Source organism: Fragaria vesca, linkage group LG7, assembly GCF_000184155.1.
Source record: "Fragaria vesca subsp. vesca linkage group LG7, FraVesHawaii_1.0, whole genome shotgun sequence".
NCBI lineage: Eukaryota > Viridiplantae > Streptophyta > Magnoliopsida > Rosales > Rosaceae > Fragaria > Fragaria vesca.
In genome coordinates this window covers 18,423,191-18,437,407 of record NC_020497.1, presented here as the reverse complement: position 1 = coordinate 18,437,407, position 14,217 = coordinate 18,423,191, and the positions used below count along the sequence as shown (strand labels likewise).

Below are 14,217 nucleotides of genomic sequence, written 5' to 3'. Positions count from 1 at the left end.
GAGAGAGAGAGAGAGAATTTGTGTAAAGGAGAGGAGGGCATTTTAGGTACATCGTAAAAGTAAAATAACAGATTTAGCCTTAAAAGTGGACTTATATGAGTAAAACTGTTATGGTGGACTTATGTAGGAGAAAATGTTCAGAATGTGACTTATATGAAATTTTCTAAAAACAAAAACACCACAAACTATATATAGTAATTAAGCTTGATTAAAAAATACAAAATAATGAATTTTAGTTCATTTTAACATAATTATCTCTTAACGTACCATTGAATTTAAAATAATGATCATTGACGGCAAATGTTCCCTCATCCTCATCGCTCACTAATTGACTAGGTGAACGAGACAAGTTTAACAATTTTTGACATGTCATTATATGGATTATATCAAATCTTATTTTCATCCAAAGGATCATGTTTGGACGCAAGCCATAAATAAATAATTCCCTAAATTCTTTAGTTTCACATCAGATCCGTTATTAATCTCACAATAATAGAACATCGGACTGAAACAAAAATAAATCAGTGTCAAATTTGCTTGACGGCCCAATCAAGACAGCCCTCTTTGGTGTCCTCCGTCAATGAAAAAAATCATTAAAAAAAAAAAACGAAAAATGAGGTCGGTATAGAGGATCTAATCCTTGAATATCCAAATACGAGCCAGAGATTAGGACCCCCCGTTGGTCCTACAGCTGTGTACCGAACCGACTGAAATCCCCCGTATATGCTCTCAGTATCTCCCTTCTTATCCTTGATTCCTTCCCTCCCTTTTCTCCTTCTTCTTTCTCTCCTCCGTTTTCAAACACACACTTCAACACTCGCTTCCTTCTTCATTTTTCAACCGTGGATGTAATCAATGGCGCGCTCAGTTCCGATTCTCAACCGCGACACCTCCCACTTGCTCTTCACCTCCACCCCTCCTCCTCCCCACTCCCCCTTCCACTCTCTCTCCTCTCTCCGCCTCCCCAAGCCACCTCTCCTCCTCCCTCCTTCTCTCTCAACCTCCTCCTCTTCTTCCTCTTCTTCTTCTTCTTCATGTGTCACGCGCGTCACGACCGTTCCGGTAGAGTATGCGCCGCCGGCTCCGGAATTCGAGTTCCACCGCGAGCTCTCGCGCCTCAAGTCTCTCCGCTCCCGCCTCGCCGCCGCGGATTCCCTACGCGCCAAGGCCAGAGTGATCGACGGAGATTCCAGAGTGAGGAGATTCTTCAGCTCCAGCAACAACCGCGTCGTCTCTGCGGTTTTGGCGGAGCTGGATTTGAGTCCCGGCGAGCTGTACTTGTTCAAGTGCCTCGTCGCCGCCGGCCAGGAGCACGTGCTCGGCTGGGGGTATGAGTTCGCGGGCGAGAGCGAGGCGGCGGAGTCGGCCAGGAGCTCGGTGAAGGCCGCGTTTTATGCGATTGTTGAAATGATTGAGAAATTGGATGTGAGTAGTGACGGTTCGGGGAGGAAGAAGAAGATTCGGTTTGCTTTGAATGATGAGGATTTTGAGGACTTGAAGAAGCTGCTGAAGATTTTGGGAGAGGTTGAACAGTTCTATAACTGCATTGGAGGAGTGATTGGGTCAGTCCATTGTTACTTTCGGTGTTTCGAATTAATTGTAGTCTTAATTTTCCATATATATAAGGTTTTGGATTAGCATTGTGAATTATTAAGCTTGTATTACGTGTTGCAGATATCAGGTAACAGTAATGGAGCTTCTAGCGCAATCGAGAGTTGAAATGCAGACTACAAGCTGGTCTAACAACATACAAGAGCAGATGGAATGCCAGTTTTTGGAGATTCATGCTCCTAGTGGACTTGATCTTTCCGAAAATGCAGAATATGCAGCACAAGCTGCTCTATGGGGAATTCAGGTTTGTGTCAGGGTTATTGTTCTTTCGACATAAGTTGCTAGATTGTATTGAACTAAAAGATGCTTTACATTTTAGGGTTTGCCAGACCTAGGTGAAATTTATCCTTTGGGAGGCGCTGCAGACAGGCTTGGTTTGGTTGATCCTGATACAGGTGAATGTCTCCCAGCTGCAATGCTTCCTTATTGTGGGCGGACTTTATTGGAAGGTCTTATAAGAGATCTTCAGGTATAAGATCTTTGTTTGTCAAGATTGGAAACTTGACGAGAAGAATGAGCTAGCATAGAAGTTTTTATGTGGATTATGATGTTATATGCATCTTACGTTTGAGTATTTTGATTGCAAGGCTAGAGAGTTTTTATACTTCAAGATTTATGGGAAGCAGTGTGTCACTCCTGTTGCAATCATGACTAGCGCTGCAAAGAACAACCATGAACACATAACTTCTCTTTGTGAAAAACATGAATGGTTTAAAAGAGGTCGATCAAGTTTCCAACTTTTCGAACAGGTATAACATGGGAAACTATAAAGGATATCTTTTATGTAATGCTCATGTACTATGGAAATATTTATCTGCTAATGTACATATTCTTGTGAATTTTCCAGCCCCTTGTTCCAGCTGTTAGTGCAGAGGACGGGCAATGGATAATGAAGAAACCTTTTGCTCCCATTTGCAAGCCTGGTGGTCATGGTGTAATATGGAAGCTTGCTTATGATAAAGGCATTTTCCAATGGTTTTATGATCATGGACGAAAAGGTGCAACTGTGCGACAAGTTAGGTAAGCTGTGTTTCTTCAGTTGGAAAATATTGTGAAGTTGGATTCCCACTCATGATTTACATAATAACCATGTATTTCCAGCAATGTTGTGGCTGCTACAGATTTGACTCTCTTGGCGCTAGCAGGGATTGGTTTACACCATGGGAAGGTACAAATTTGCTATGGTGTTCATTTGATGATATGGAAACTGGTATCTCCATGTGGACTTAGAATCTTCTTCTGTTTTATTGTTTTTCACTTCAACCTTTGCATGGAACAGAAACTGGGGTTTGCTTCCTGTAAGAGGAACTCGGGGGCTACAGAAGGAGTCAATGTTCTAATGGAGAAGAAAAATCTGGATGGAAGGTGGGCATATGGCTTGTCTTGCATTGAATACACAGAGTTTGATAAATATGGGATAGCAGACGGACCTCATTCTCGTAATAGGTATGTAGTTATCTCTTATAAAAAGTTTGTAATATAATTTGTAGAAGGTAGAATATGGTGTGATTTTATATCCTTTATCCTTGAAATTTTCATAAGACCAATGTAGTACGTAGCATGTCAACTTAGACTATGTATGGTTTTTTTCTTCTTCTTTTTTTTTTTTTTTTGTAAAGAGGTATGGATTTTTTCTTTACAATATCCAATGTTGTTTTTTCCGTGAAGCACCGGTGTCTCTTTTTCCCAGCTCATTTCAGATGGCCTTTAAATTATTAAGATACTTTAGTATTCTCAAATTGTCCTTAATGTGGATTCAGTAGGTCACAAAATGCAAAACTTTGTGCAAATGCCTGATGCTTGACTTGATAAGTTCAATATATTTATAATGAGGCAGAGTTGATCGTAATTCTCAATGGATCAGTTGGGCAATAAATCTAGACCTTTACTGCAAACCTCGTGACAAAATTATGATTTTGTGGAATTTATGTAACCATAAATCATAAATGCAAGACATAATCTAGCATAAAGCCCCAAACTTTTTCTCAATGGGTTTTAATCTTTTCTCTTGTTCTTGGGCCGTTTGTTTCTTTCATCATGACTTCTTCTCAGTAGTTTGAAGTTTCAGTTATATAGTCCAACGTTAACCATGCTTTCTATGTTCAAGTTTGCAGGCAGAGTTCCCTGCCAATACAAACATTTTGTATGTAGACTTAGCTTCCGCGGAGTTGGTGGGTTCAAGTAAGAATACAGACAGCTTACCTGGCATGGTGTTAAATGTTAAAAAGGCGATATCGTTTGTAGACAATTTCGGAAATCCACACAGGTACTTCCTAAAACCTTGACTGCTGTTTTTACAAGTGACTATAATGTCTGCGTCAATCATACTTACGACAGATCCTGCAAAGATAAAACCTCAGTAGACTCCTTCTACCTGCATTTTATTTTTTGAATTCTGTGTAACGGGTCCATCAGTACGTGGTATGCTAATCATTATGGACTGCACTATGAATAAAACTGAACTTGCACGCATGAATAATGTTAGCCTGTCTCATAATGACTTCCCTTGTATTGCAGTGTTCCTGGTGGCAGGCTTGAATGCACAATGCAAAATATTGCCGACAACTTTCTTAATACATGTCCCTCTAGAGATTATAAAGGCGTTGAAGGTATTTATTTCTGTCTAAACAGCATATTACTGTGACTACTTATCCCTGTTTTGTTTGATGCTTATTATATTGCTATAACTGTTGGCAGATAAGCTTGATACCTTTATTGTTTTTAATAAAAGAAGACGGGTTACATCATCTACTAAGAGGAAAAGAAGGCATGCAGACAAATCTTTACACCAAGTATGTAATACTGCTCTATGTCTCGCTTTCCTGAGAGTATAAATTGAAGTATAGACCCTTTTTGTTGCGACACAGTGCAGAGGGTAAATTTTCTCCTGAAGTTAATATTGTTATGTTAAACTCATATGCAGACTCCGGAAGGTTCGCTGTTGGATATCTTAAGAAATGCTCATGATCTTTTGTCTCATTGTGATATTGACCTTCCTGAGGTACATCCCCTTCATTATTTTGCAGTAATGCCCTTGATGTGAGCTAATGTTATCATTTAGATTTGCTGAATGGAAATCCATAGTTCTTGATGAAGTTTCCTTTTGATATTCAATTGTGGTATTTTATTCATCCTATGCTGCAGATTGAAAGTAATGACAAGTATCTATATTCTGGGCCACCATTTCTTATTCTTTTGCACCCTGCTCTCGGTCCACTTTGGGAGGTCACCAGACAGAAGGTAAGTCGATGAGAATCTGACAGACTCACCAGTTCAAATCTTTTTTTGTCCCTGTCTTTAGTAATGTGCATTTTGTTCACTTCTAATTCTGCAATCTCATTTAGCACCTGAATGTATTGTTGGTTCATTTTATTTTTTTCCTATATTTTGTATTTCTTCATTGAAATATTGAAGAAATGAATAGCTAAGGTAAGTTATGTTCACCTGACAGTTCTATGGAGGCTCAATACGCAAGGGCTCTGAGTTACAAGTAGAGGTTGCAGAGTTCCTGTGGAGGAATGTTCAGGTTTGAACTTTGAAAAAGAACATTAGGAAATACAAAGGTGTTGTCTCCTTACTAATATCTTTCCCATATCCAGCTTGATGGAAGCCTGATCATAGAGGCTGATAATGTTATGGGCTCAAGTAGGGTTGATGAAGATGGTGAACCCATTCTGCAATATGGACACAGGTAGAAGCCTGTTGCTTTCATTTCTCCAATTTAAGGTTTTCAGAAATGATGAACCCATTTTACAGTTGAAGTTGTAGTAATGATATGTTCATCTCGTAGGTGTGGAAGATGTAGATTACAGAATGTAAGAGTATCAAATGAGGGAATTGACTGGAATTTTGAAGACAATATCTATTGGAAGAATGATGTGCAGCGCATCGAAGCATGTAAGGTTGTACTGCATGGAAATGCTGAGTTTGAGGCAACTGATGTTATCTTAAAGGTTAGTTTGAACCAATCACTGTAGATGTGCATGGAGGAACAGACAAATTCTTTGGGTTGTTTTTTTTTTCCTAATAAACTGGATTTCAGGCCTCCACCTTTCACAGATTATTTGAGGTATTAACACTTCAGTAGTAAATCTTGCCGTCTTCAAATATTTTGAAGCTTTGGAATTCAGTCAGAAGCATTTTTTGTTTGATAAGCCATAAAATACCATGTACAGATCCAATGAATTAGACTCTATTGAATTCAATAGTTTTGACAAGAACAGTAAGAATTTAATCAGAGATAGAGCTTTTAAGCTATCTAAAGTAACATGTTTTCAATATTGAAGTCTGTTTGACCGGTGAATGGAGGAGGTTTCATATCCAATTGTTAGGAGCTCACCTTTCCAGCAAATCTATCAGTAATTTTAAGCCAGATATGAATTTGTATAATAAGTAAAAGCTAACAAACATCTTCTTGTTCTTATCAACTGATGCAGGGAAATCATATATTTGAAGTTCCAAATGGCTACAAAATGAAGATCATGCCAGGAGATTCAGGTCTGTGGACTTTAATTGCAAATGGCTATAATTGCATTGTTGCTCAGTTTGCCTGCCCGACTTTTCCTCGACTTCCTTAAATTCCAAGTTTACATTAAGAAGAGACATAAATGACGGTAAAATGAAAAGACTAAGAAAGCTTTTGTTAGGAAGACAGGTAACCTGAGTAGTTTAATAAAAGGAAATAGGAAAATCTCTTCATGAAACATAGATCAATCCAAAGTGACAGAATCAAGCCTGAGATGACAAATGCAAGGAATGGGACTCCCTTTTATCTAACAGACAGACGTAAATCCCATTTCAAAATGACTTGCATACATGTCTGCAATGCAATCATCAATTCATACATCTTCATTTCATGGGTTATGCAGGTTTAGCGATTGGATTAGATCCTATCGCAGAGAATATGATGGACAGTGGAAGCTGGTATTGGAAGTACGGGATCAATGACACGCATATTCAGTTGGAATTGGTAGAGCTGTAAATCTTATGTATACAAATTATTCTTACCATTGGTGAATGATGGTTCACGGATGGATATGTAACTCACCCTCATAAACTATGCATCCTTCAGGTTAGGTTTAACTATGTACGTTAAACCATATATAACTAGGTTAGTTTCCTTCTATGTATTATATGTCATATTGTAATCATAGTGGTCATTGTACCTTTAGGATCTCTCACTGCAGCTCATGTTACTCTTTTCTCCAATTATTAGTGAGGAAGGGGTTCATCAAGGAACTGATGTAAAATAAAGAGTTGAAGTAATGAAATAAATTCATTTCTTTCTTCATTTTCTTGAGACATTATAGCCGGTATGACCTTGAGGAGGTTTTGAATTCATCTCATTTCTCGATGAAATTGTGATAATATCTAAACAATCAAAATAGGGAAGAATGAATATTAGACAGTTTCATCTGTGTGCTTAATCTTCACAAATATACATATTATCTTGTATGTAACATTGTAACAAACATAATCTCATACTGTCATCTGATTTTGAGACTGAAAGCAGCATCTGTTCAGTAATCTGAGCAGTGCGTCGGCTTTTCGTCGTGCTTTCAAGGAGCCATCTGAAACTAAGCTTTGAAGAGAAGGGATACTCCGCGGGTTCATCAGTAGTCGTCTTGCAACCTCCTCTCCTCCATCTTTGCATAACCCCAACAGAAGAGTTATAGAATTTTCCTTCTCCTTTGGAGAACCAAATCTCAGAAGATCAATCAGAATTGGCACTAGAATCCTACTCTTGCCTATCTCCTCACACCCTTCAGAGCATCCCAAAAGTAGAGCAAGAACTGCCAAGGCATCATCTGTTATCCCTGCCTTGTCATCCATCAACAGATCAATGAGCATAGGGACCGCCCCGGCAACCACCAGACTGACCTTGTTAGCAGGGCAGACTGCAAGGTTGAAGAGAGCAACGGCTGCGTCCTTTTTACCAGCCGGAGTTCCTTCTTTCAAAAGCCCCACCAGTGCCGGAATGGCTCTTGGTCTTTTTCCAATAGTCACCTTGCAGTCATCGATCATGGACAAGCTGAAAATTGCTGCTGCTGCATTCTCTCTAGCTTCCATTGTGTTTCCTGATTCCAACACATCGATTATGTTATCAATTGCTCCTGCAGCCATTATCAAAATCTTGTTGTTGTTGAAGATGGAAAGGTTGAGTAGCGCGGTGACAGCATTTTCCTGAATTCTTGGTTCATGTGATCTCAGCAATGTCACTAGGAAAGGAATAGCTCCTGCCTCGGCTATTATTCTTCTGTTATCCATGCCTGTTTTGGCAAGTAGCCGAAGCTCGTATGCTGCTTGTCTTTGGATATCTGGTGACCCTGTGGCTAGTTTTCCCACCAGAAACTCAGCTGTTAACTTCACAGCATCAGCTGCAGCTTTTACTACAGAAATGTGATCCACAGCATTTTCGCACGAATCTCTTTTACTGTTGCTCCTCTCCAAATCTGAAGAAGATGATTGTGATGATCCAATTTCTGGAACATTGTTTTCCTCACACCATTGATGCAATAGACTCTTCAGTGCATAGTTAGGTATAAGGGCCATGTGAATAAGCTTCTGTCCGCTTTTGGGGCATGTTTGGTGCCCTGAATTGATCCACTGAGCAATGGAATTTCGATCATATGTATGTCCTGATGCTACTATCACAGGATCTCTCATCAAGTCTAGTGAAATCGGGCATCGAAATTCATCTGGGATGTTGGCAATTATGGATTGTGAAGAAGAGGAGTGATCGTAGTATCTATTTGAGGGTGTGGAACCTAGCAGCTTGAACTCTTCCTTGTTGGTTGCTTCGAACTCATTATCGACGAAAACCATGGATTTGCAATATGAAACAAGGGAGATGAGGTTGTTTATGTTGCATACCACAATTAATCCACCACTTCCTGCTTGCTTTTGAGCTTCTGCCTCTAGCTTTGAAATCTCTTCCTCATAATCCATTGAACTTCTCAACCCAATGCTGCTCAGTACATCCTTCACTTTGCCCAACTCTACAAACCCTTTGTTCTTCTTGTTCCTTTCATTGTTGCTCCCCATCAATACCAAAAGCTCTTCTCTTATCTTCACCTCTTTAAGGTCAATAAACAACTCTGCCCTTTTCGCTTGCCGGTGAAGAAGCTCAATCTGCTCTCTAATATCTGCCGTAATATTCAGCAAACTCACAGGCAAAATATCAAGTGCTCTCCCCAACTCCTTCACCAACACATAGAACTTATTCGAAACCAGCTCCATCTGCATGAGTCCCCACAAGAAACTGCAATCCTTACACTCTTGAATCAAAGACTTGACTCGTCGAATCACAGAGAAGAGCTCGGTGAGGCACAGGATTGAAGATGGAGGGAGAGGGCCGTTAGTTTCTTGAATCTCTTCGAACAAAGAAGAAAGAAGCTTGATCCTCCTTATCATGGTGGAGATATTCCTGACCTGAAGAAAGGGAAGCTTTTCCATGGAACATATCTCATTGCATATGTGAATCAGTGACTCTAAGAAAGACCCGGTTGGCAAAAAGCCTGAAGAAACCAACATTGGAGGAATTAGAGCCACATCCATGGTTCAAAACTCTCTTTAATTCTCAGAGTATGAGTATGTTTCTGTTAGATGTTATTACTGAAACATCTTGTTCTTCTTAGCTAAGCTAGGATTTTTCAAATTCTTGAACAAGAATGAGGTTTTGTTTCTAGTTGGATATTGAAATAATGTGGAAAGAGAAGAATGGTAATTTAATTGCATGGACTCTTGACTGTTTCTGTTTGGATTAGTTTAGAAACAAGTCAGACAACAGAAAAGATAGAGAAGTGAGCAAGTTAGGGATTCATGGGTTGCTGCCACTTGGCGCAACCTCTGCCATTTTGGTTTGTTATGTTACCCGCCATTTTTTATATTACAAAAATTTAGATAGGACAATTTGTTTTTTTTTTTTTTTTTGTCGAAATTAGATAGGAAAATGTTGAGGAATACTAACCATGTCAAACTAGTACTTGGTGACCTAATTCTTATGTTCATAAGTTCATTTGTGGTTTCATAATACAAAAATATTGATAATGTGTCCTTATATGGAATTATTGGGAAGTTTTGAGCCTTGGGTGGCTCTTATACCATGAATATAGACTTTTGGCAACTACAAAATATTTGTAGTCACATTTTGTAATTGTTCATGAAACCGATTTCTTTTTAGGTAGTGCTAGAGGGCCTTAATAAGGCCTAAGATTTATGACATTAATCATATGTGGCATGTCATGTCACATAGACACATCATCAATTTATTAAATCATGACATTTCATTCTTAGATAAAAATACAATTTTAACCCTAACAATTAATGGATGCTACGTACATACTAATATGGAAAATTTCTTACCATTTTAATATGGATGCATATACCAAATTTAATTAATTTATTAATAATGACCAAGTTAATAATCATACCAAATTAGGCTTTTATACCATAAATTAATTTCGTAAATTTATTAAAATTTCCTTCTATCTTTGTGAATCGAAATTTAGTTCTAGATATCTATATTCCATATTCTATATCGAATTTTAAAATAAATAAAAATAGAAAAATACTCTATCGAACTTCTTTTGGATGATTACGTATATATAAACTTTATTTTTACGAATTATATATATATATATGTAAATTTTTATTCTGTACGAAATTGTTTTTTCTTGGACAAATTATATATACGTGTATATATATATATCATAAGAATTTGTGTTTTTTAATAAGTATATTCTCATATTTATATGTATTTTTACACTGTATTTTAGTGTTCAATTTAAACATGATAGTGATGAAAAGGAAAAGAAACAGAAAATGCTAGAAATTATATATTTTTTAAATATAAAAGAAAGACAAAAATCAATATTTTTTTCCTCTTAATAAAAAGTCAAAATAATTTAAAGTCATTAGATTTAGAAAGATAAGAGATTGTCTTTTTGCTTAAGAAAGATATGACATAATCTTTTTAATTGATGATGTGTCTAGGTGACATGTTATGTCCGATATATGTATACACGAAGAACACTGTACGAGATCTTAGGCCTTATTAAGGCCAATAATCATTTTCTTTTTTTTTATAGCTTTACCCTGTATATTATTTTTGTTTATGTTATATATTTATGTATTATACTAACATTTCAAATACACCTAATAAGGACAAGATCCGATATATACACGGAGAACACTGTACGAGATCGATCACTTTATCTTCAAATATATTTTTAAGGCGTAAGAGGCTACTAGTTATATTATTTATTATAATTAGTGTGTAAAGAAAGATGATTTCCTTTTCCATAACGTATTATTCTTGTAAAATAAAAAAGTTCGTATGTTAACTGATTCAGTTAATTAACACTAGGTTTCACTGTCAATTAGAGTGATCATTTTTACTTACGTTATAGTTCTTTTATATCAGCTCTTTTATGGTGGATCTTTATGTATAAACAAGTCTGATTTATAGAAGAGTTTACACATTATTCAAAGAACATCAAAATTATGAAATTCCTAAGTTTAATTATTGCCATTTGTTTAACTTAATTACTAGAAGAAAAAACGAATTATAGTATCCTATCTTGATAACAGGAGTACAAAACTTCAAAAACAGATGCTCGAAGTTCATTGAGTCAAAGGTTATCTACTAATCTTACATATATAATGTTACATAGATTTCTCAATCACCCATACGTGAATGTATTTGCTGATTAATATATCATCTCTTTTTGTATTCTTTTGTTAATGATGTTATGCTATTTCACCATTTCCTTGGCTATAAAGTTTACCTCTAAGCAGCAAGCCAGCAAGCAGCGGTCTAGATATATATTGCCGAATTCTTTTTAGCAGGATCAGACATTTTCAAATCTATCTCAACCATTCTCTGTAACTTTCACTTCGAAACTTCAGATCAACCAAGTCTAATATCACTGAAAACCTTATAGATCACTAAAACTAAAACAATAGGACGAAGAGATGATAGTGACTTTGTGAAAATCTCTTGTATATTTCTGAAGAACATTGTTTTGTTTGGTTTTGTTTTGTTTTTCTCTATTTGGTCTGATAAAAGGGCATTGCCATAGCTTCCCAAACCAGAAGGGACGTATGCTTCAACATATCCTTTAACCCTAGAGAGGATGATTAAGGGGATATTGAGGTAATTTCACTTTCATTTTAGGATTAAACAGGGAGGTGGGAAGCCTGTTTGACTTGGCTGTTGGGTACCAACTGAACTGAACTTTCGTGTTTGGATTATGTGTTATAGGTCGACTTCTCCACAATTATATAGTTCTTTGTAGTGACTATACAAATCCATTGCGTATCTTGCTAACAACAAAAGCGAAAGCTCCATAATCATACTTCTCAGATCATCATCGTTCTATACGTTAATCCGTGGAGCATGTTTGGTGTTATCAACTTATCATACTATTAAATTGATAAACACTTATAGGACCAAGTCTCTTTAGCTACCTACTAATTTGTTGATTAGTTTTGTGTTGGACGCCTAAATTTTCAAAGCAAGCTATATCACATGTTATGATCCACAACCACAAGTACTCTATGTTACTTAATTTTAATTGTTAGAATACATATATTGCTTTAGTCCAAGCCATATGTGTGGGAACGTGTGAGTGAAGATTGTCACGATGGTCGAACTAAAATAAATTAGGTTCTCATACTTAATATTGGTGTGAGTTTTGTATGTTTGAAATAAATTAGGTTCGAGCTATATATGTTTGAGTTATAATTGTTATGCGGAAGCGACCGACGGGCCTCACACACATGTGTCCAGAAATACCAATATTACTTCAAGTTTAGTCATCTGAACGAGAAACGAGTATGAGGTTTTAACACAAAAGACCTTGACATTAGTGTGTGTGGTATGATCATTCCCTTATAACCCAAAGATAACGTTTCACGTTTCTGATGTGAGATTTTAAAGATTTCAAATGACTCTAATCTAAACCACACTTTTTCAACAATAATTGGCCAAATCATAAGTAAGCTTGGTGTGAGTTTAACTTCATAAAGACATATAGAGGCAGTAGAGCACCATGCATGATGGCACAAAGCAAGTGATCTTGGCCGACCCAAGTGTGAGTTTAACTTCACGATGTCTTGCTTGCAGATTGCGATCTTAAACTTGACTTTGATGCTCTCTAATAATCAATCGAGTGTTTGATATACGATTGAACCACTAAACGATCACATACGAGTGATTCAAAAGCAACCTTTGTGTCGAAAAACTTAGATATCCAAAGAGATTCTGCCGCTCTTTCCCTCAATATCATCACGTGTGAAAGGTCCTACAAGTCAAATCCCCAAAAACATGAAAAGATTTATCGAAAATAAGTGGAGTAAAGACCAAACATGCTAAAGGCCGAAGTCAAGCTACAGTTGTTGACACCCACTTTCTAACCCACAGACCAACATCCCTAATCATTCCTTCTTGGGCCGGCCCATATTCCCTCCTCTATGAACCTTCCTCCCACGCTCTTTTCTCGAGCGTGGCGGACAAACGGCTAGGTCGGGTTCGAATGATTGGTAACGCGTGTTGAGCACTTTCGGGGTGTGTTGAGCTGTGGGTTGGATGGAGAAAACGACGAGCATTGAGCAAGTGGGTACTTGGGATGAGAAGCACTATTGTCTTCTTTGTCCTAGTTCCACTATTGCCAATAAAATGTTTGAAGTGACATATTATTCTCTTCTTCATTTTTTCTCTAAAAAATGATAACAATGGCACATCATTTCATAATGTCATTTGCAAATGTTAAATGGAAATTAAAATAACTTAGAATTCAATCATACCTCAAACCACCGATATCGATTATATTACTCATTACTTTAAGTACACTCAATGTTTTAAAAAACGTTAGGCGCTAAACGGGTGGACAATCAGTGTCTAGCGCCTAGGCGGATTAATCGGGGATTAATCGATTTTTTTGCTCTTTAGACGAAAATAGTGAAGCACCGCCTAACATTTAAACGGGGATTAATCGGCTCTAGACGGGGATTTTTAGAATACCGAGTACACTAAATAAAATTGGTATAAGTGCCATTCTGATGAAGAAGTAATATTATTTTTTCTTTATGGATCTTGAATCAAGAGATAAGTCTCATTCCAAATTGAAATGAGAAAATAGGCAACCAACCTATAGAAATCGGATCACTAAAACACTTAGCATCGATATAATTGTTCTCTCTTTCCCTACAAATATGACTTGACTTTGGTACCGTGAGATTATTCTCACAAATAAACGGTAAAAGAGCATCAAACGACAATTGATCGTAAATAGAAATTTGTAATCGGTCAAACTGATAATTGCGTTTTCACTTATTTCTGTTTTGTAACATTTGTATTTAACATTCTTTAGAGTAGCAGAGTAATTAACATCAACCATCTTCTTAAAGAGTCGCTCTCATCTTTAAAGACGTAAATCATTATATTACAATGCTAAATTTTGATATTTCTTGACACAAACCAATCCCAAACCGTAAAGATTTCCTAATCTAGCACCTCATAATAATAAATCAGACTCTATCAGCTGTTATTCTTGTGACAGATCAGTTGAGTAAGTGTAATCACAAACAATATTACCATTCTGG

The 14,217-nt window shown here is 37.0% G+C and overlaps 2 protein-coding genes across 2 annotated transcripts; one reads left to right on the top strand and one right to left on the bottom strand.

Moving 5' to 3' along the window:
* The first annotated feature begins 773 nt into the window (after window positions 1-773).
* On the top strand, window positions 774-6,624 carry LOC101304420. The gene is made up of 17 exons (XM_004307602.1): window positions 774-1,562; window positions 1,675-1,855; window positions 1,931-2,080; window positions 2,199-2,360; window positions 2,459-2,631; window positions 2,713-2,779; window positions 2,891-3,057; window positions 3,719-3,877; window positions 4,129-4,220; window positions 4,309-4,403; window positions 4,535-4,612; window positions 4,756-4,851; window positions 5,063-5,137; window positions 5,211-5,302; window positions 5,402-5,564; window positions 6,048-6,108; window positions 6,480-6,624. Exons 1-17 carry the CDS (start codon window positions 856-858, stop codon window positions 6,590-6,592), a joined length of 2,631 nt encoding a protein of 876 aa, XP_004307650.1. The 5' UTR covers window positions 774-855; the 3' UTR covers window positions 6,593-6,624.
* Window positions 6,625-7,089: 465 nt separating this feature from the next.
* LOC101302886 (U-box domain-containing protein 13-like) lies at window positions 7,090-9,168 on the bottom strand. The gene has a single exon (XM_004308901.1). The coding sequence runs from the start codon at window positions 9,166-9,168 to the stop codon at window positions 7,090-7,092; it is 2,079 nt and encodes a 692-aa protein (XP_004308949.1).
* Window positions 9,169-14,217: the final 5,049 nt, after the last annotated feature.